General features: G+C 44.1%; 1 protein-coding gene across 1 annotated transcript in view; it reads right to left on the bottom strand.

Annotated features, from left to right (window-relative positions):
- The window catches only part of bdg (bedraggled), a 259,189-nt gene that overhangs the window by 33,561 nt on the left and 201,777 nt on the right, over positions 1-23,851 (bottom strand). The window contains 1 exon segment of the mRNA XM_068362701.1: positions 2,580-2,737. Within this exon segment, the coding sequence (XP_068218802.1) occupies positions 2,580-2,737 (158 nt within the window).

Here is a 23,851-nt window from a genome sequence, read left to right as displayed (position 1 = left end):
GTCCAACAACATCTTCAACAAACTACCAAAAGCATGTGCTCGCCTACGTCCAGCACCCCCACCGAAACCGATCTCCTGGTCACTAGACAAGGTACTCCATTTCGCCTCCAACTTGGACAATGATTCATGCCCCCTCAAGGATCTGACTCAGAAAGTTATATTTTTATTTGCTCTCGCTTCGGGAGCTCGAGTCAGCGAAATAGTGGCATTATCAAGAGAAGAAGGACACATCCTGTTTACCGATTCAGGAGAAGTGACCCTCTCCCCTGATCCGACGTTTCTCGCTAAAAATGAATTACCCACCAAAAGATGGGGCCCTTGGAGAATATGCCCCCTGAAGGAGGATGTCTCTATATGTCCAGTAGAGAGCCTCAAGGTCTATCTTCGCAGAACTTCGAACTTTGGTGGAGGCCAACTCTTCAAAGGAGAAACATCGGGCAGCGACCTGTCACTGAAACAATTAAGAGCGAAAATCACCTACTTCATTCGCAGAGCGGATCCGAACAGTACACCTGCTGGTCATGATCCTAGAAAAGTGGCATCTTCTCTGAATTTCTTTCAGAGCATGGACTTTGAAAGCCTTAAAAACTTCACGGGCTGGAAGTCCTCGCGAGTTTTCTTTAAACATTATGCGAAACAAGTGCACGAAGTCAAACATTTTGTGGTAGCCGCAGGTAGTGTTATGAAACCTGCACCTAACTCTGCGTAGAACAGTGAGTTACTTGGGACTCTAACTCTTCGGGTGCCTATGTTGACCCTCGAGCGATTCATAGTGATGTCTAAAAACACTTAGTGCTTTTATAACTGTTCTTATCCCAGGTGAAATGTCATAGTGTCACACAAGTGCCGCATGCCTTGAGTATGATGTGTTTTATTTAAAGACTTGCGTTCCTCGAGAACGAGTACCTACTAATATCCTGAAATTCCTTTTCAGATTCAAGAGCAAGCCTTTATTTCTATGTACATTATTATTACTGTAAATGAACTTTACTTTTGCTGTAAATTATTTAATTTCTGCATTGTGAAATAAAATTTCTATTTTATTACTTATGCGTCTCTATCAGCTCCTACTTACTATGAAATACATACCTGTCATAGTTTTATTTATTCCTCCTTTCTTATGGTTATGAAGAATTTAAGATGTTTAATCCTAAATTATATTCACCCTGACTAAGTAAGGTTCCTACACGAATACTTACTTCTGATAACCAAGAGATGAACTCTATACACAGTGCCCAACCACCACTGGTCTAATTTCAGAATGTTCCTATACAAATACCAAACATTCCGCTTCATCTCTAAGTTCTTCAAGTTCTTCTCTCAGGATGAATAGCCCTTCAATACCACTTTGACGTCGGCATAGCCCATGGGAACTTCACTGCCAAGGGGGGCAGGATACTTCGTCCCTATGGTTCTTTATCTAAGATTACTTTGCTGTTTTGTCAATGCCTAGGCACTTAATACTGGGGGAAAATCTACCACGATACATTGATTCTCTGGTACTCTTCCATCAGGACGCCATGGCTTGAGCCCAAAAAACGGATTTTGAGCGAAGCGAAAAATCTATTTTTGGGTGAGATAGCCATGGCGTCCTGATGGACCCTCCCTACTACTTCGTCCAGTTTTGTTCCCACCCTGTGCTACTGTATCATGGTGATAGGCAGCAACTGGCTTCAGGATGAAGACGGGCGTGACGTCATTAGAGCAATGGCGTCCGTTTGTTTACGTCTCGAGTATCAGTAGTAGCCACGAGTGAGATTAGCTGTGGAACGGCTCCCAGCTATTCTCAGTCCTTACACACCGAAGCATTAACTCTGTTCGGGGTGAAGATAGCTATGTGGCGCGTTCAGACATGCGCGTCCCCTGTTGTATTACGATGTCTTAAGGGGAAACCTTTGAGATACTCGCTCCAGAAGTTAGAATTCTGTGATAACCTGTGGTTAAATTCTCTGGGAATATCTTAGTAGTCTTATACCCAAGGAAGCTACCAAAAAGGAACCTTCCATCAGGACGCCATGGCTTGAGCCCAAAAAACACATCGTATTAGACACCAGTGACAAGATGAACAGAAAACCAAGAAGTGAATGGTCATGTCATTGACTACGATGCCATCAACCACCAGATGGCAGGGTGACTCGGGAAATATTTATTTTTGGCTAGATATTGACAAGACTTTGACCAGAAGTCATAAGAATATCAAGGGAGTTTCATAAAAATATACAACGTATATGAAGTAGAATTTGTCAATACCACAGGTAAAGTTTAGCACACCTGGTGCTAAATCTAGGTCTGCTTTTCATCTTATGAGTGAGTACTACTGTAATTGCTAGGTATTATTCTTTAATCAATGTTATATCTTGCTTATCTCTTCTTTCCTCAAAGTAATATTGAAAAAGATATGTTAAAATTAATCATTTGTAAGACAATAATCTTAACTACTTCACTTTCATGTCTGTGTCATTTAGTCCAATTCATTATTCACTTATTATATCTTTAGGAATCATTTACTGAAAAAACTATGAACCTTGTACAATTCATTTCACTTTAAGATGTTAAATATACAGCAACATTACACAAACCTGTTGAGCAATTCCAAACAACAGAAGACTGAAGTAGAACAAGGATGACCAAAACGGAGATATGTTTTTGGCTCCACTGACAGCCAGGAGAGCTGGAAAAAGTTCTGTTGCCAGTCGCAAACTTTGATATCCACTGTTCTTCATTAAATCATTTTTCTCTGTAGTAACAAGATATACTCTATCATTTCATGTACAATTAGACAAAAGAATATTAAATTATATAAAAAATTCCAATTATTTAAAACATCTTAGGTGTCACATTAAACCTCTGATACTCAGTCACAATTTTGATTGTTTATAGATTAAAATTCAAATGAGACTTACTGACTCAATTCTTACTGTACTTGTGTTATATTTAGCATTTTTTTTTTATGAAAAAAAAGTTGTGAATGCTCTCCATACTTTAATCCAAATTATCAACTACTTAAACCCTTGATCCTGATTAAGATTTTCCATAAATTCTTTTACAAGTGTAATATGAGAAGTATTGTGTTGTTCTTGCACCTTTTTTTATACCTTTTGTATTTTATAGTTTTCATAATTTCCTCATTACAAATAGGTCTACAGTATGTATTTACTCAATAAAACCAGAGCATCTATACAATGGGCTGCTATTAACATGTTACTTCAGTTTAAACAAATTTAACCTGTCATACTAAAACCCAGGGGTTATCCTTGTACCCTGGCACACAAGTAAAAAGTAAAGGTTCTTGCCACCAGATCTTCCCACCTAACTGTGATCGTGTTTTATTGCCTTATGGTAAATGAATAAAATTTCATCTTATGTACATAATTAGTACAAGATTCAATGACCAATGGCGGAACTTCTTACTCATTCTGCAACCCTACCTTTTATATACATATACACACACACATATATACAGTATATATATATATATATATATATATATATATATATATATATATATATATATATATATATATATATAAGTCAAATCATGACTAAATATTTTCATGGTAAATGAAGTAGCATTATAACAGGTAAGCTAGAAACTTTCTCTTGGTATCATTAATGTCAGTTGATTTGGTGTAATAACATGAGGAACAATCAGATTACTGTCAATACTTTTAGACAGCATACTTACTACTGTACAATATTTATGTAGGCTAGAGGTATGGCATTTCTTTGTATGGTATGCCACCAATCATACTAATTAGTCTGTAGGCAACTCCACTACACTTACAGATCAGTCTGCACACTAAAACATTTACAGAGCAGTAGTTTGGGTTTCACAAATGCATAACAGAATGGAGTAAAATGCCTGTAAACACCCTGTAGGTGATGTATGGGTACTGTGTGACGGATTTCCTCACATCACGTGCTATTCTCGTTAGTATTTGCCCACAAAAAAATGCCCATATGGATATGGAGAGAAATTTATGCTTACAGACCACAACAATGCTTGTAAATCCATTTGAATTTCCATGCTTTTATAGTATAATGATTTACTAGTATTGAAAAATACCAGTAAACCGAGGTACTACTGTACGTTATTGTAAACCGAATTATTTAATTGTGAAAATAAAAATAAATGTGTAAAATTTGTGACCATGCAGTATTACTAATACTGTAACAGCCTTTGTGAAAATGGTAGTTGTGGTGTAAAAGTCTGTTCCAGTTTTATCATGATGGAATTAAAAGACTACTTCTGATAAAAAAATTGTACCTGTAATCATTTATTGTTCACATTTTTTTTGCTCCTTTTCATAATCCTATTTTGCAAAAAAAAAAAAAAAAACATACAAAATTGTCACCGATTAATTCCTTTCCATGCCATATCTGTTTGTTTACAAATTAATCGTACAGAATAGTGATGGAAATAAAACCTTAATCAAATTTACCTCTTAGCACATCAAAATAATAATGACCGTGTTAATCATAAGGCCAATGTTTTCAAACTCAAATAGTTGGTAGTGGGTGGATTGTTACTTAGCATTATTATTGAATTTTTTAAGTAATAGATCTCAAAGAGTTGTTGATGGGCACAAAAGTGAGTATAGGAATGTGATATCTGGTGTTTCACAGGGTAGTGTTCTTGGCCCAATACTTTTCATACTATATACACATGACATGTGGTTTGGTCTAGAAAACAAGCTTGTTGCATATGCAGATGATGCTACTCTCTTTGCATCAATTCCATTGCCTGAATGTAGACCTGGGGTTGCTGAATCCCTTAATAGAGATCCAGCTAAAATTAGTGCATGGTGCAAATTATGGGGTATGAAGTTGAATCCTAACAAAACTCAAGTAAGGACAGTGGCTCCTTAACATCTGGATCTCTGCATTGACAAACTCAAGTAAGGACAGTGGCTCCTCAACATCTGGATCTCTGAATTGACAATGTTTCTTTAACTTTGTATGACTTAAAATTTTAGGTGTGATTCTCAACAGCAAATTTACTTTTGAGAAACACATTAGGTCTGTTTCTTCAATTGCACAAAAAATTGGTTAACTGAGAAAGTCTTTAAGGATTTTTGGTGCTCAATCTATTCTGAAGAAGTGTTTTAATTCTTTCATTCTATCTTGTTTCGAGTATTATTGTCCTGTCTGGTCTTCAGCTGCTAATTCTCATCTTAACTTGTTAGACAGAAACTTACGGTCTAATAAATTTCTTTTTCCTGATCTAGATATTAATCCTTGGCACCATCGTTCAATTAGTTCATTATGCACGTTGCTTAAGGTTTTTCATAATTCTGACCCTCCTTTACATTCAGATCTTCCTGGACAGTTCCATCCTCTTCGTAATACTAAGCATGCAGTTAATTCTAATTGTCAGGCCTTCTCCATCATGAGCCTCAATACTACACTGTATTCTAGAAGTTTTATTCCAGCTGTGATGAAGTTGTGGAATGATCTTCCTAATTGGGTAGTTGTATCAGTAGAACTTCAAAAGTTCAAACTTGTAGCAAATGTTATCTTGAACAGGGTGACATAAGACTTTTTTAGTCTATATATTAATTATCTGTTTTAATGTTATCGTTTTTTTAATCATTTTATTTTCATTTTTTCATTACTTCTGATATCATTTATTTGTTTCCTTACTTCTTTTCCTCAATGAGCTATTTTTCCTTGTTGGAGCCCTTGGGCACTCCAACTAGGGTGTATCTTGGCTAGTAATAATAATAATAATAATAATAATAATAATGATAATAATAATAATAATATCATTTCTGGGCTCGAACCTGTGCCGCCCAGTGAATAAGCTCCATTTAAGCACTTATTCTTAGGTAATTTACTGCTAAATATACCAGAGAAAAAATGTAAAGGAGTGCTAGGTTAACTAGCTCGCTCACCTATTGGTGTCGGTATAAAATTGGGCGTATATTCCAGAGGTCCCGCACTATTTAGATTAATCCACGACAGAGAACCCCAATAGAGGAGAGCCGTTCAACCTCACTCGGTACTACTACAATGCATCCGCTCAGAACTCAACTCCGTTTAGCACGACTTGTGCAGTAACCCGCATTTTTCAAGTGCTCTCGATTTTTGGATATTTTCTAGTGAATTATGGCTTCTTCGTCGGTTTCCCAGGAGACACCGTCCAAGTTAAGTACCAAGCTGGGTTTTACTGTGTTTTGAGCAACCTAGATCGTTTAATATTTATATTATAGGAGTTTATTCTCTTCGTTCATACCGATCTTGCTTGATTTCACTACAGTTGGTACTCCTGTTTTTGAGAGCTTTTAATTTTCACTTGCGGTGTTACTATGTGTTTTATTTTTATTATCAAATATTATTTGTTATTGTGAATATTCATTATTTAGCGTTTAGAATCCTCGTGGTTCAATTTTTGGGCCGATATCATTTACGTATCGCTATGGCTGCCGACCGTGCTAAGGCGGCAATGTTATTTTAGCCATCAGGTGTGTCTTTTGCGATTTAATTATTTATGTTGCATGCCTTGCCCAAAAATTTTCTATGTGTTTATTCATATATTTAACGCTTTTATTATTATTATAATGAATATTTGTGCCATTACTCCGTTTGATCTGTCTGTTGGGGATCGTCAGTTGGTAGCCCTGCTGCCTCGTATCACGTGATCCTCCCCCACGCTCCCCCTCTAGCTAGGTGGGAGGCTAGGCTTCTCCCCCCTCCACTAAGGGACCGTTGCCTTCCCTCCTTTTAGAGGGGGTAGTTAAGTGTTTATGGACTTTGTCCTCCGGGTGGCCCGGCGGTTTAGTCTCTGTCTAGTCTGGTTGGCCACCGGTCTACAGAGTTGGATCCCGGTGTACCCTATTTTATATTCACTTTTCATTCTGGCTTATGTTATACGAAACCCTCCGGGTTCGATTGGCAGTTCTTAGTTACAGTTCCGCCCCCCTATTATTTTATAACATTTCCTATGATGATTATATATGACAGATCACTACCCCGGAGTCCCTAAAGGAATTGGTATTGAATATACCTTTATTTCCCGGCCCGGGGTCTACCCCACCCCGGGAAATCAGACACTATGTGTCTTAATTCCTTGTTTTTGCATCCTTTTTTATGCTCCCGGCTTGACCGGAATGGATGGCTATACTTTAGTTTCAAGTTAGACTTATGTTTAGGCCCGGGACCCCCGGTCCCGCCCCTATGTAAGAATATTATAGTTAAGCTCTAACCTTGCGTTAGACCTATGTTAGGCCCGGGTCCTCCGGACCCGCCCCTAAAAAAAAAAAAAAAAAAAAAAAAATTTTATTTTATTTTTTACAGTCTAATCTTGTGTTAGACCTATGTTAGGCCCTACTTAAAAGAATAGTACAGTTAAACTCTATTCTTGTGTTAGACCTATGTTAGGCCACTTATAGAATAGTACAGTTAGGCTCTAATCTTGTGTTAGACCTATGTTAGGCCCGGGTCCTCCAGACCCGCCCCTAATTAAGAGAATTACAGTTTCTCATATACTATTCTTTTTACAGATGGTGCATTGTCTGACGCCGGCCTGTGCAGCTGTTCTGCACCAGCCTTGTGGCCACTCCGTCTGCCGATCTCACGCCCCTTGTGGGGTTCAACTGGAAGACGTTGTGGTATGGCACCCGGATAACTGTGTGATTTGCTTCGACCTCATCACTACCCTTGGTTCTGACTCGGTGAGTCCCGTTGGCTATATTGCCTTCTTATTTTATTTACTATTAGTAAGATATCTATGGTCTTGAAGGACCATTGGGAGTTTCCCTTTTATAATTCCCACTATTATTTCAGGCATCCCCGGAGCAAAAGTCTGCGGCTCGGGCCACACTGAAGGTGTGGGTTGGTGGTTTTGCCCGGAATGTAAAGTCTAAGCGGCCGTACGTCCTATCTGAGGACTACTGCACCATGGTTTACCCCAACGCCAAGTCTTCAGCTGCTGTGGCTAGGCATGTGGCAGCTCCCATCATTGCCCACATTGATGCCACTATAACGGGTCTCATCGACCCAGAGCAAGATCCATCGGACGCCCCCGGAGGTCTGGAGGACAATGTTGCCTCCATGAACCTGGACGTCGAACCAATGTTGCTAGACGAGCCGGATACAGGTAGGGTGGTAAGTGAGGCAGGTGTGTCCGGCGCTGAGATTCCTATCCTCAGCCCCGCTCTTTCTTCTTCTTCTGATCGCTCTTCCTTTCTTGGATTTTCTGGGGACCGTGATTCGTCTCAACGTTCATACCCGGTTCCCCCTAAGGATAAGTCTACTTCAAGGACCTTACCCAAAGCTCGCAAGCCTCACAAGACTTCTCATGGCTCTAAACATGGTACGAACCCGTCTTCAAAGACCTCTGGTTCCTCCTCTAAGTCTCACGACCCGGGAGTTCCTTCCGCCCCTCCTGCTGCTAGCCCGGGCCTTTCCGAATCAGCTATGCTTCGCATCGTGTCGGAGATGCAGGAAAAGTTGGTTTCGGAGATGCAGTCGAGGATGGACACGATGTTCTCTAACTTCGGTCAGAGAATTGGGGCTTTAGAGCAAGGAGCTCCGGAGAGAGTCCAAAGCTCTCTCATACCGGATGCCTCTAAGCTCCCGCCGTTTGCCAAGAACAACCCCTGGCGGATGGCTCTTCATTCCCCGTTCTCAGACGGAATGTTGACTCTGGAGGGCCTTGGCACTCGCCCTCTAGAGGACTTTGAATTCTTTCCTCCGGGTCTGGCATTTCCATTTCATGGTTATGCCAGACTTACCGAGGAAGCTTTAGTCCGATTAGACAAGGTCCCCAAAGAGACGGTCATCTTCCCGAAGGAGCAAGCCCAATCTGTTTGGGCCAGATTTTTGAATGACATCGGCTGCACTAACACCATGCTGACGCCTCATAAAAGCTCCTTTACGATGTTCTTAATGGACAAGAACACCTTGACTCCATGCGTCAATAAGGTGGCAGAGCTTGCCTTTCAATATGCTCTAGAGGAGAAGCCCTTGCCTCCCATCCGAGAGGTGGATCCAATCTCCCTCCTTTTTCCCTCAGGTATTGAGTGTTGGGACAACGTCCATACCACCTTTACCTCCGGCAAGCTTGCAGCAGACTGTGCCTCAGTCTTGTTTAGTGAGAAGCTTCCCCGTCTCCCGGAATCTCTCATTAAACAGGAATATGATTCCCGCCTACGTGTGGGCCGTACTCTAAACCTGGCCACATCCACGGAGTCGATAGCCTTGACTTACGATACGGAGAGTATTTTTAAGTCTCTCAACAAGGCTACGCTACAGTCGTTATATTATGACTTATATGACTTTGCTACTGCTAAACGCAGATGTCGCAAGCATGTTCTAGCTGAGGCGACGATTAGGCATGAACCTAATAAACTCATCCGGTCCTCCTGTTGGGGTTCAAATCTCTTCCCCGAGGATCTCGTAGAGGAAGTCTTGGCGGAGGCCACTAGGGTTAATCAGAGCCTTAAAGCCCGTTGGGGTTTGACCCCTAAACGCAAGTATGACCCCGCAAATTATCAAGCCCGGGGTAGGAAGAAGCTTAGACCATATACCTCCACCCAGTTCAGGCAACAACAGAGTGCTTCATCCAACTTCCGGCTGCCTCTTCCTCCATCTTCTGTTGCCCCTGCACAGCCTTCCACCTCTCGGGCTCCTTCGGATGACTATGTCACCGTTCTGCTACCTAAGAGCCAGCTTTCTGGTGCCTCCGCCACTTCCCCTGCCTTTAACCAGTCCTACGAGGTCCCTCGCCCAGAAATAGATTTTTCCTACGTCAAAATCCCTTTATTATTACAAGCTAAAGTAGAACCCTACTTGGAAAAGCAAGATGCTATAAGCCCAAGGGCTCCAACAGTGAAAAATAGCCCAGTGAGGAAAGAAAACAAGGAAATAAACAAGCTACAAGGTAAGTAATAAAAAATTAAAATAGAATAATTTTTGGCCTCAAGCCATGTCGTCCTGAAGGAAGGTTCCTAATAGTAGCTTCCAAGGGATATATGAACTACAGTGATATTCCCAGAGAATTTACCTTTAGGTCTCCAGAATTCTAACTCCTGGCACAAATATCCTTAAAATTTCTCTTAAGGATATCGCATAAATCAGGGGACGTATATCTTGATACGACACATAGCTATCTTTGGAAGGGGAGCCGTTATCAAGGTTACCCTATTTCGCATACTACTATTGAGTATCAAGATGGCGGTTATTCCTAATTTTGTAGCGAATTCGCACGGTGGTGTTCCCTGTTGATCTAACCTTTTCGATCGATTTTGTGAGGATTATTATGCAATCTCCAGCTTCTTTCGCCTCTGGCAAGTTGAGTATTGATTCTTTACAGTGTATATAATTTTAGCTCCTGTTTCACAGTGAAATTAGAGTAATTTATTGTGCTTAGGAGCTAGGCCTGTTACCAGAGGCGCCATGGGCACTGTCGTTCGTTAGGCATATGTTATTTAGTTAGCAGAACGACTTTCCCGGTTGAAATGCATTAATAAATTATGAAAGCTATTTAGACATAATTATACTTGTAAAGATATTTATGGTATGCATAATTTTCCTCTTTCTTTGTCGATCGTATACGTTAGAGTTTCGGTGATTTAGGTAACCGAGATCTTGTCTTGCCTAGGTTACCTAACCTAGGCGATATAGTATACTTTCAGACATTTCCCCATTTACCCTTGTGTATCATTTTATTGATTCTAAGGGAGATAGTATATCTCCTAGAATTATATAAATTGATACTTGTCTCCTGTGGAGAGTTATGGGTAATCCCTCTTTCCCTCTGATTGCCGCCTTTCTGGTCTTGCCATAGACTAGTTTACTCCGGCTTGAATAGGCTAGGGTTTTTCTGTCTCCCACCTTTGCCGGCGAGTGTCCGGCTTTGGTTTTTGACAGAGTCTCAAAGTATTCAGTCTTTTTGCCGGCGGCAGGGTGAGTAGTCACTCCCCTGCCGGCTTATAGCCGCCGGCATAGGAGGCTAAGCCTCCCTAAACCGCACCTGGGGTGGCGGTATGTTGCCGCCACCTTCTCCCTGCGGTTTAGAAGACTAGTCCTATGATGGCAGACCCTGGGCTGAAGAATAGACATTCTTCTACAGCCTAGGATGGCGCCGGCACTGAAACGATGTTTCTCCCTTGTTGAGAGGGGGCGGCAAACCTGCCGGCCCTTCCTAACACTATTTCGGAAGACCCTAGGTTGAAGAATAGACATTCTTCTGCCGCCTAGGACGGCGCCGATACTGTAACAGAGTTTCTCCCTTGTGTAGTGGGGGCGGCAACATTGCCGCCGCCTTCTACACTTTATATAGGACCCTTTCCCTGCCCCCTCTCTGGCCTTTTAGATATGGGCGTTGTCCCGCAATCTCGCCACTCGCCGGCAGGCTGCGGGGCCGGCCGGGCTCCTACATAGCAGCTGTTTAGTCACTCAGCTTTCCCTAATGGACAAGGATCCGGGAAGGCTGTGCCAGCCATGACGGCTGCCGGTGGGAGACCCTTCTGTCATCAAGGTTCTTCAGTCCTCCCTTGGACTGCCGTCCACAAGTCCTGTAACCGGGGTACTAACCCGACCGGCAGCATGCCGACCGGGCCGGCGCCGACAGGTACTTACTCAGTCAGCGGCATGCCGACTATACCAGTGCCGCCGGGTACTAACCAGCCGGCCATATGCCGGCAACGGTACTTGTGGTTGGATGGAAGCCTGAATGATGCATTCTCCCCTTCCATTTGAACCTTCTTTCTGGGGAAAGGCAGTAAGTTATATACTTAACATCCTTATTTAGTGTAAACATACACAGTAATAAGGCAGTCCTTCACTCCAAGCTTTCTCTCTCTCTATCAGCTAGTATGCCGGCCGGACTGTGCCGTCAGGGACTAGCTATGCCGGCTGAACTACAGTATATGATTATACAGTAGTCAGTATATTTGCAGTACAGTATATACTGCAGATAGAAAACTATTGTATATATTATACAAGTAGTGATTTTCCAACATATCTTGGATATCCTTGCCCAGTCTTTTGCTGAGACCAATCCTATATTGAAAGGATAGAATTCCTTCAATACTCTGATTAGAAATCAGTTTACATTTTACCCTACAATATTAAGTAATTTAGAAGGGCCAGTGGTATTACACTTTCTATCCTTAAAGGTTAGAACCCTTGTCTTTGAGCTTCCCTGATCAGGAAACTCTATGGTTTTAGTATTGGAAGGGAAGGTCACAGCAATTGGCTGGGTGGGATACACAAGTATGTGTCTTTTCTAATTTCTAGTCCAGTCGGCGACATACCGGCCGGACCGTGCTGCCAGGTGCTGGCCATGCCGGCAGCACACCGGCTGAACTACAGTATATGATTATACAGTAGCCAGTATATTTGCAATATAGTACATACTGCAAACAGAAAACTATAGTATTATTATACAGTAGTTGATATCTAAAATATCTTGTGTATCCTTGTGCAGGCTTTTGCTGAGACCAAACCTATATTGAAAGAATAGAATTTCTTCAATACTCTGATTGGAAATCAGTTAATACTTATCCCACAGTATTAAATAATAAGAAGGGTCAGTGGCAGTGTACACTTCTTCTATCCCTAGGGGTTAGAACCCTTCTCTTTCGAGTTGCCCTGATAAAGGAAACTCTTTATTTTTAATATTGGGGGAGGTTACAGCAATTGGTTGGGAGGGATACACAAGTATGTGTCTTTCACTATTCCTTTCTAGCTTACTATCCTAAGCTATAATAATTAAAATATGACTAATTACATACAGTGAACCCTCGCTACTTCGCGGTTCGACCATCGCGGATTCACCACTTCGCGGATTTTTTCCATAACCCATATATATACAGTAAACGGATTTTGAGCGAAGCGAAAAATCTATTTTTGGGTAAGATGGCCATGTCGTCCTGATGGAAGTTCCTTAAAGGCAGCTTCCTAGGGTATATTACAACTACGGCGATATTCCCAGAGAATTTACCTTAAGGTACCCAGAATTCTAACTCCTGGAGCGAGTATCCCTAAAAAAGACCTTAGGGATATCGTAAATATCAGTGGACGTATTCTTGACACGCCTCATAGCAATCTATACCCCGAATAGAGTTAACACTTCGTAGGGGTCAAATGGCAAGAAAACGAAAACGAGAAAGAAAAGGGGAGAGCCGTTCGTAAGGCCCTCTCTTCTCCCGTTTTGTAAGCGTGCCCTGCGCCGATTCTGGCGCCATCTGCATTCCTTGTAGCGAAACACGAGGTGCTACAGATACTGTATGTAGGGAGGGATCCTACGGCCCTTTCATTGAAAGGGAAGGGCGGGTCCATCAGGACGACATGGCCATCTTACCCAAAAATAGATTTTTCGCTTCGCTCAAAATCCGTTTTTTGGGCTCAAGCCATGTCGTCCTGATGGAAGTATACCAGAGCATTACTGTATCTGTGGATTCTCAAAATGTGCCGTACTCCTCGGAAATATTTCCCCCAGTCGACGCGACCTAGAGACCTAAGATGTTACCGTCATACATCTTTTCAACTAATCATAAACCATGATAGAGCTTCCTGCCCCCAACAGGGAAGAGTCTTACTAGACTCTGGGAAAGTCTCGAAGAGTACATATATCTAAGTATGAACCCCAGGCAAGCGAGTATAGTGGTCTCACCCCATACTGGGTAAAGCGAAGTTCGAAAAGAATCACTGTGTCAATATGAAATATCGACCAGTCCTCCGCTCAAAACACGTATTGGACAAAGGTTCATATCCGCTTAGGAGGAAACTCGTAAATCCGCCACCATCCCTTTATGGGATGGAGTCCTCCAGCTAAGGGGAAGCATAAACCAATGCAATATTAGCTTGCATAAGGGAACATTCTATTAGAATTATCCCCGGGTAAATATACATAGAATGAATGCTCACAGGTGAAGGAGACGCAAGGTTCTCAAGAACCAGTTTATTGACAGACAATAAACAAACAGGTTAACCACACTCATATATATATATATATCTATATATAAGAGGAGGATAACTAAAACTTTAAGCATAAGTATGATAGTAAACAGCAACTTGTTTGTCTGAAAGAAAAAACATTGGAGCCACTTTTAAGATACCAAAGTATCAAAGTCAAAAGTCTGTTTTACTAATTAGTCACATTAGCGTTAGAAACGCTCGGCACGCATGTTTGCACTTATGCTGGGTTCACCTTTGAAAGTGGAACAGTCAACGTGGGTCACCCAGTACCCTCACATAGTATGTAGTACAACATGTGACTACATACTCACCCTGGAATTAATTGTCCCAATTAAGTTACTGTTCCTCGCAGAGTTAAACAGCAGGGTTAACGACGCAACCCACTGCCACCACAGAACCTCTTAGTTGCTGCACTTGCTTCGCATAGTGACGAAAGAACACTCTGGAAGACTTCCAGCCAGTGTACGAACGAAGATGTCCAAAATCCCTACAACTAAAGAAGTTTAAGGATGAAGCAACTTTCCTCGGATCGTGACCTGTGGGTGAACAGTCAGGATCCGCTCTGCGAATAAGATATGTGATTTTCGCCCTGAGTTATTTCAGTAATAAATTTTGAGCCTGACGTTTCTCCCCTGGCCAGATGGCCATCCTTGAAGTCTGAAGTTCTACGAAGATAGACCTTTAGGCATTCTACTGGACATAGAGATGCATCTTCTTTCAGAGGGCAGATTCTTCAGGGACCCCACCTGATGGTGGGTAACTCGTTCTTGGTGAGAAACGTAGGATCCGGAAATAGGTTCAGTTCACCCATCCAGGGACTGAACACGACCTTCCTCTCTCGAGAGGGGTATGATCTCACTAACCCTGGCCCCGGACGCGAGTGCAAAAAGGAGGATAACTTATGGGTCAAATCCTTTAACGCACACTCCTTATTGTTCAACAGTGAAGCAACATGAAGAACTTTTCTAAAGACCATGAATTGGGCTTTGGAGGTGCTAAAGGTCTGAGCCTAGCGCAGGCTTTCGGAACTTTTATAAGAGATCTCGTTAGCGAGGTCGACCTGGAAGGCATATAGAATGGATCTTGTCAAAGCAGGCCTACATGATAAAATCGTGTTAGTTACCGATCCATAACCATGGAGATGGATGAAGAAAGACAAGCAGAAGTCCGTCGTGATCTCCTGCGGAATCTTCGTCTGACAAGGGCTACCCATTCTCTCCAAGATGACTCATATTGCCTTATAAAAGGTTTGCACTTATAATCCTTTAGGAAGTCCGTGCTGGCTTTCGACATCCCGAAACACTTTCTCACCTGATTAAGGAAAGAAATCATGAGCTGCTGGGTCCGGGTTTTCTGTGATGAAGCGCAGACAATTGACTTCTGGACTCACTGGGTCAGAACTGGATCTGGTAGCGGACGAAACTCCAATCGTAGTTCCAATGCCAAAGGGAACCCCACACTGTTCGGTCATTTGTGGGCCACTACTGCCGCTACTCCCTTAAATGATCTCAGTTTGTTGAGGACCCTCAACAGAAGGTTGTAAGGAGGGAACAGATAAATCCTGAACCGTCTGTTCCAGTCGAGGGACATCGCGTCCACTGCTTCCGCCAAGGGGTCCTCGTACGGGGACACATACAGGGGCAACTTCTTGTTGTCTTTCGTCGCAAAGAGGTCTAGCCGCAGTTCTGGGACTTGACTCAGAATGAAGGAGAATGGTCCTGCGTCTAGGGACCATTCCGACTCTATCGGTGTGAACCTGGATAGAGCGTCCGCTGTCACATTGCGGACTCCTTAAAGGTGAACTACTGACAGGTACCATTTCTTCTTCCCCCAAATCGGAAGATGGCCAACATCACCTGGTTGAGAGGTGGCGACCTTGATCCTTGTCGATTCAAGTATCTCACAACTCCCCCGCTGTCCAGCACCAACCTAATGTGGATCGAGCGATGCGGGGAGACTTTCTTGAAGGAAAGAAGGACTGTCATAGTCTCTCGAAAATGACTGTGAGAGGTCTTGAATAGACTGGACCAAGACCCTTGGGCCTTTTTCTGATAAGAGTGAACTCCCCATCCCTCCTTCGAGGCGTCTGGGTGACTCGTCACCGACGGGGGAGGTGGATGAAGAAGAACCGACTTCCTAAGGAGTCTGGCTTGGGACCAAGGCCTGAGAAGAGTATTTCGACGAAGCGGAACTGGTCTTCTCAGATCTCTTCGCGCATCTGATGCATAACTACTCCAATCTCCGGTTGCATCCTTTAGCTGTGCTCTTAGCACCGGGTCTGTCACCGAAGTAAACTGGAGAGACCCCAGTACACTCTCCAGTTCGCATCTGATATCCATACGGAATCTAGAAGTCTCTTGACAGAACCAGCTATCTCCTTTCTTTTCTCCGCCATGACGGAGAAAACGGTGTGACATTAGGTCCCAGTGGATTCACACCCACCGGAACTTAGAGATGGAGGAAGTTGAGACTTTTCCTGTTGATCTTGAAGCCTAGATAATCTAGGAAATGGATCACATACAGGGAAGCTTGCAAGCATTCTGTCCTGGGTGCTGCCCACCCCAGCCAAAAATCCAGGTAGGCTACTACCTGAATTCCCTTTAGGCGTAATTGACTGAGAACTACGTTCGCAAGCATCGTGAAAATCCTTGGGGCTATTTTAAGCCCGAGAGGCATGGCTTTGAAGACGTATAGTCTTCGTTGTAGCCTTAACCTTAGGTAGGAGGGGAATCGACAATAGATTGGAACGTGCCGATAGGCGTCTGACAAAACTATGGAGGCGGTAATTGCCCTCTTGGGCAGTAAGGTCCTTATGTGTTGTATTGTTAGCATCTTGAACCTGTAGTTCGCTATGAACCTGTTAAGTGGCGACAAGTCCAGAATGACTCCGAGATTTTCGAGTCTTTCTTGGGAACACAAAACAGCCTCCCTTGGAATTAGATGGACTTTACCCTTCGGATCACTTTTCCTCTAACAGTTCATGAATGAACTCCTCCAGAACGGGGGTGGAGTATCGGAAAAACGCCGAGGGTATGGGGATGGAGTGCTGTACCAGCTCCAGCCCAGTCCCTTCTTGAGTAGGCTGTGGACCCAGGGATCGAAGGTCCACCGATCCCAAAAGCGTTGGAGACTCCCTTCTACCAATATCATCTCGCTCGGACTGTTGTCCTGAGGTCTTGCCTCTCTGACCTCGACCACCCATGAAACCCCTTCTCCTTGAGGGGCGCCTAGACGAAATTCTGGCTGCTCCTCTAGGCTTGTTCGACAGGCAGTTGACTGACCTTCGAACGATGGGTTAAATGCCGGAGACTGTGTCGACACGAATTGGGGAACCCACTGAAGTGTGGTCGGGGTTTTTGCCACCATCTGGGGCACTGAGGGCATCAGCAAATGCCGTTGCTGCTGATGTCTACTTGACTTAGCTGGCCGAGAAAGTATCCTAATCCTTTTAGTCTTCCTCTAAGGTTGGGGACCCCATCCGGGGAAGAATTTCTCTTGGTAGACAGGCCCCACTCCCGGAGAAGATTTCTATCGTCCGTGGCGGCCCTATCAACCTTTTTGACCGACTCACTAGGGAAAAGGTCTTTGTCCCAACTGTTGGAGGAGATTAGTTTCCTTGGCTCGTGCCTCATCGTAGCCCGGGCGAACTCGAATTCCCTACAGGTTCTCTTCGCCCTGACGGAGCTGTAGAGATCCTTCGTCACAGTGGCCATATGAGTCTTGATCACAACCATGAACGTTTCATGGACCTTGGGATCACTTGTCATCGTCTCAACGTGGACTGAAGAGACAAAGAGGCAGCCAGTCTTTCTTTTGTCTAGAGTTCTCTCCGCAAAAGAAAACCAGACAGCTTAGAGAGGATCTCGCCGAACCGGCATCCGACAAAATCCGCCTCCCACATCTGGACTGAGAAGGTAAGATGGACGTCCTTCCAGTCCTTGATTTGCTTACTAAATCTTCCTTTCTAAAGGCCAGCAACAAGGGTTTACACTCCACCAGGGAGGGGAAAGGCTTGCCAGCCTCGACTGTTTTCAAAACCGCCGCAAACCCTTTCAGCGAAAAAAGGGGGAAGGCTGTGGCAGGAGAGGACACAAAGGAAGGGAGCCTCTTACTCAAATACAGCTACCTTTGAGTTCATGACGCCCCTCTCTTTCATCGAAGAAGAAAGCAAGGCATGAGCCTGTCATGGTCTATCACTACGACCTCCTTAGGCTCTGTCTCTTCCTTTGAAGCTGGTACCTCCTTCCACCGGACCTTGCAGTCCGGATGTGCCCCTGCAGTTACAATGCAGCTGCCTTCCCATTCTTCTCCCTCTGCCTTTGTTGGATCAAGCCAACAATGGAGGGAGGGCCTGCTCTACTGCGAGAGCAGATGATGTTGAGGGAGCAGGTTCAAGGACCTGAACCGGAGCAGCCGACCTCTCTCGGCCTCTTCCGCTACCTTGTCCGGAGCTCGAACTTCATCCTGGCCTTCTGCCAGGAGGTCTTCCTCCAGACGTTCGGACACGTCTGGCATCCTGTCGTCCAACTGGATGCTAAGCAAGGCGACCGTGACTTCAGCATCCACGGGATCTGAATTAAGGGGACCTCCTCTTGAGGTTGGGGAATCACTGTAACAGTTGATGCCCTAGGAAAAGAAAGCCCTCATCTTCTCATTTGGAAGATAAGGTCCAGAGGTAATTTTATGAAAGCCCCTCACCCAGGTACGAAGCTTCTCCCTAGCTATATCCCTTGAATCCACCGTTGTAGGGGAGACGAAAACGGATTTTGAGCGAAGCGAAAAGAAAAACCTCAATAGATAGGTTAGTGCATATGAAACATACCTGGGGAACCCAATACCGGAGAACATCCGTGGAGACAGCGCATGCCGCACGCCTCCTTCAGAACCATGTCCGCAGAAGCCCTACTGCGGACGTTGCAGAAATACATCCGCACTACGGATGGTCCTCCTGTAAAGAGAAGAAATTTCCATGAGTATCAAGTGAACTACGTATCACTGGATATGCACAGTAGCATAACAAAACGGAAAGACACATCCTTGTATTTCCCGCACACCCAATTGTTGTAGCCTTCCAATTCATAAAATCGTATAGTTAATCTATGCCAGATTAACCAATGGAAAATTTCCAAAGGAAGAAGGTGTAGCCCCCCCTAAGGAATGATTTTAAAATACCGGATAGTAGACAAGAAAGAACTCACTTTCTTATCTGTAAGGCCAACAACAACGGGTCGTGCAAGACCACAAAGAATAAGGAAAAGACACATACTTGTGAATCCCCCACAATCACCTGTGGAAGCCCACCAGCCATTAAAATCAAATGGTTAGTCTTTGCTAGAATAACCAAAGATCATATTTTCCCGAGGGAAATTAGGTGTAGCTCACACCTAAGGTAAGATTTTACCATTCTGGCTAAAGATGAAAAGAGTTCTCTTTTCATCCCTGTAAGGCAACACCAAGTGACTGCACAAGGCAACACAAGTAAGTTAGAGAAGACAGTGTTGTAACCTACTATATCATGTTCTCCCCTGGTAGAAGACATTGAACAGGGAAGAACTGATACAGTACATGAGGGTGGTGTGCCGGCCGGCTCTTGCCGGTCAGCACCCCCACCCCCTTTTCCAAAGGTAGGTCTCAAGTATGCAACTTAGGATCACCCAGACGGGGGAGAACTCCAGTTCCTATGCCTGAACCGGTCGGTAGTGGTTGCCGGTCCATAGCTACCCGGTTGGCACCCAGCTGCCGGCCATCACTCTTAGTGGCCGGCCAACCGAGTGATGTAGCAGGCCGGCCCGGCAGCGGTGAGTAAACCCTGCCGGCTGGCATCCACTCCAGGTAGCGTCCGGCTGCCGGCCGCCACTCAAAGCGGCCGGCAAGTGAGCAAGGAGACCGGCCAGCAAAGGCATAAGACCACTGCCGACCGACAGCAAGAGAACTAGCGAACACCCCCCTACCGACGGCCGGCCACTAGGCCGGCAGACGGCAAGGACAACACAAGAGAAGACAACAGAATGGGTGCCGGGCTAAGAGGCTATGTACCTCCGCGCCCGACACCCGAAAGAGTGCCGAGAGGAAGGGGAGACACTAAGTCAAGCTTCCTAACCACTGCTTACTGAAACTACAGACGGCAGCGGTTGAGGGACCAAGGAAGGACCGGGCAGCACTCAAAGGATAGGGCCTCTGCCGGTCGGCACTCTCTGCCGGCCGACAGGGGACCACGTCAGCTCCCCATCCCAACCTATGCTAGGTACGGATGTGAGACGACTGACACAAAGGAAACGGAAAATAGAAGGGAAGGACAGAGGGTCCTGTCCAACCTTGCCTTGGTTAAGGATCATTCCAAACTAAGAAAGCTCATCTCAGCCAGAGAGATCCAGGGAGGGAGGCCGGCACTACTGGCTGCCTCCCTAAAACCAAGGCAAGGAAGGAATTGCTATTCCGGAAAGGGAACATATCCCGAACCCGGAACAGCAAAGAGGACAAGTCTGAGGGGTCACCGAGCGAAGGGATCATAATTACCGAAACCTTCCAAGGTGAATCAAGGAGGATAAACCTCCTATGCCCGTGTCAGGCAGCAAGGGAGACTCTGCCCCACGCTAGACCAACACGGACTCAGACTAATACACTGCTGTACTGTCCCCCTCTGAACCAAATCAGTTGGAGCAGGAAGGTACAGTACTACTCCAGCATAGTTATATTTGAAAATTAATTCAAACAAACCACTAGAGTTAAGCCTAAGGCTTAAACAGAGGGAAAGGGTTTGCCCCTTCCCCGAAGAGAAGGGAGCAAACGGGGAAAAGATAATATTATCAAGACCTAAGACAACCTAGCCTAGGCACTAAGAGAATCGATTACCTAAATCACCGAAACTCACTCCAATACTATCTTGGAAATTACTCGAAAAGGGCTGTATGTATAACGTTGCCTAACGCTTTAAGCAATATAAAATCACACTTGGAAGACTAAATATCATGCAGGAAGTACAAGGACCAATAACTAGGCTACGAAGACTAGTGTTGGTCAGCCTAGGCAAAGCTTTCGCCAGGCGCACTACTAACGCATCATAACAGAATTCCTAATTAAGCTAAGCAGCTAAATATTAAAGCGCAGGGGGCTGGGAACGTCGCTCTTGCTAACAAATAAATCCTATTCTAGCGAGCGACAGCGTCCATGACGCTTCCAGCAGGCAACAGCTCTTGTATCAAAGATAACTCTTATAAATACTTTAATTTTAAACAAGAGCCTACATTTATACATAAAAGAAATAGTACTCAACTTATCCGAAGCAGAAGAAGTTGGAGAAAGCATAATATGAGAGTAAATCCAAGATTTTGGTAGAAACACAGGAAAAAACACCGAGTTGTAAAGCTACGCAAAAAGGAATGCAGATGGCGCCAGAATCGGCGCAGGGCACGCTTACAAAACGGGAGAAGAGAGGGCCTTACGAACGGCTCTCCCCTTTTCTTTCTCGTTTTCGTTTTCTTGCCATTTGACCCCTACGAAGTGTTAACTCTATTCGGGGTATAGATTGCTATGAGGCGTGTCAAGAATACGTCCACTGATATTTACGATATCCCTAAGGTCTTTTTTAGGGATACTCGCTCCAGGAGTTAGAATTCTGGGTACCTTAAGGTAAATTCTCTGGGAATATCGCCGTAGTTGTAATATACCCTAGGAAGCTGCCTTTAAGGAACTTCCATCAGGACGACATGGCTTGAGCCCAAAAATATATATATATATGTATGCATGTATTTATGTATATATGTATGTATGTATATATGTAGGTATGTATATGTGTATACATATAAATATATATATATATATACACACACACACACACATATATATATATATATATATATATATATATATATATATATATGTATATCTAAAGTAAGATGATGTGATGTAGTTCTAAGGGAAAAGTATGGGAAATATGTCTGGGTAATAAGCAAAGCTCTACCTCCAGTTTGTTTCTTCATTATGATCAGAGATAAATGTAAACAAAATATTGGTTGCCATTTTTTATCATGCTTTTTAGCGTGTTTAGGAAACGCATGATATAAAATAGCCTTTAATATTTGTGCCTGTTTTAGTTTAGGGTACTGTAGTACATGCATTAAGTGTTCTGCACATTAAAGGGTAGTTTGTTAACAGTACTACGTACAAGGGAAGGTTTTAAAAGTCTGAATATACATGTTGAATAAATAGGTAAATATGGTGTCACTACTTCGCGGATTTTCACCTATCGCGGCCGCGTCTGGAACCTATCTACCGCGATAAACGAGGGTTCACTGTAATTGTTTATCAGGTGAGATAAACAATCGTATACTCATTCCGTTTTCCTTCCTTTACAGGAGGAACCCCAGATGAAATGCGATGTAGTCTTCTGCAATCTTAAGAGTAAGTACTTTTACAGTCATAAAGCATGCAGGTCTCATGCCCCCTACAATATTATTACCAAATCCCTGCAATATTGGGACCCCCAAGTCTGCAATATCTGCCGGACCTTAGTGACTGAAGGTTTTGATGATCCCAAATCAATGGAATCTAGGGATGCGGCACGTAAGAAACTACGCAAATGGGTACGAGGGTTCCAGAAGAACTCTCCGGGACCATACCTACCTAACGAAAGGATGCGTAGCTTACTGTTCCCGAAAGCAAGTAGTGAAATGGTGGTGCCCCAAGCACAACTCACACCTACCTGCAGCCAGATTGCCATCGAGACAGAGGGCAGGAGGGCACCTATGGAAGAAGATGACGATGTCGTGTCGGAATTCCTTCCGTCTGTGCCGGCCCTGGAGCCGTTAACCTTGACGTCTTCACCTTCTACCCCTCTATTAGACAAAATTAGCCAGTCACTGGCCCATCTTACAGGTCTAATGGAAAACTTATGCAAACAAGGCGGAACAAAGGAAGCGAAATTCAAAATAGAGCTCCGTGAAGCTCCACTCATCACCTCCCGAGGGTCATTCAAGCGACCCAGAGACCAAGACCTCCCGACATGCTCCAAAACCAATCCCTGGAGGTATGCGGAGCTTATGCCGATTTTGGACAGCAAACTCTACATCTCAGAGAAGATGGGAGCTGTCCCTTTAGACGAAATCCAGTTTTGGCCAAGCTTTAACGCTTTCCCTGATTACTTTATTCGACTGAAGCATGAACCAACGTCAGAAAAAGACGGAACCGAAGGAAGTCATGGTTCTCGACCACGATAAGGCACAGGCTCTCTTGTCAAGTAGCCTGAGAACGGCAGGTTACTCGGTGTCGAAAGTGTCTGCCTTGAGTAAGAAACACCCTACCTTTCTTGCTCCTGCTTCAATAGCATTCCCCTTTACATGGAAGGCAGTGGAGGCAGGCAAACCATGCCCTGCACTTGAGGATTGCAGGCCTCTGTCACTAGCCTTGCCCATGCAGGAGAAGGATTGGAAGGAAGTCCAATTAACCTTCTCAATAGGGAAACTGGAGGCGGATATCGCTGGACGACAGTTTAGCGAGAATCTCCCTAAAATTTCTGAGTTTCTCTTGTGCAAGAAACAAGAGACAAAGGAGAGACTTGTGGCCTCCATATCACTACAAAACTGCATAGAGATGTGTGCAGCCCAACGAAGTACCCCAGACATGGTCATGGTCCTGGCCAAGATGCATATGGCCACCTTAGTAAAAGACCTATATGCCTTTATGAAGGCTAGGAAAGCCTGTAGAGAGTTTGTGTTTGCTGCTGCAACAGTGAAACATGAACCCAGGAAGCTGATATCTTCTAACATCTGGGGTAAAGACCTCTTTCCAAGCGAAGTAGTCGAAGAGGAGAATAGAAACCTTCTCCAGGAGTGGGGCATCTCTTCAAAGAGGAGGTCTTCCCCGGAAGTGGGTCCCCAACCTAAAAGGAAGACAAAGAAGTCTAGACTTTTTCCTGGGTCTGCTCGAC

Source organism: Palaemon carinicauda, chromosome 39 (assembly GCF_036898095.1).
Source record: "Palaemon carinicauda isolate YSFRI2023 chromosome 39, ASM3689809v2, whole genome shotgun sequence".
Classification (NCBI taxonomy): Eukaryota; Metazoa; Arthropoda; class Malacostraca; order Decapoda; family Palaemonidae; genus Palaemon; species Palaemon carinicauda.
The sequence above is the reverse complement of the archived record's forward strand: the minus strand, read 5'-3'. Positions and strand labels throughout refer to the sequence as shown.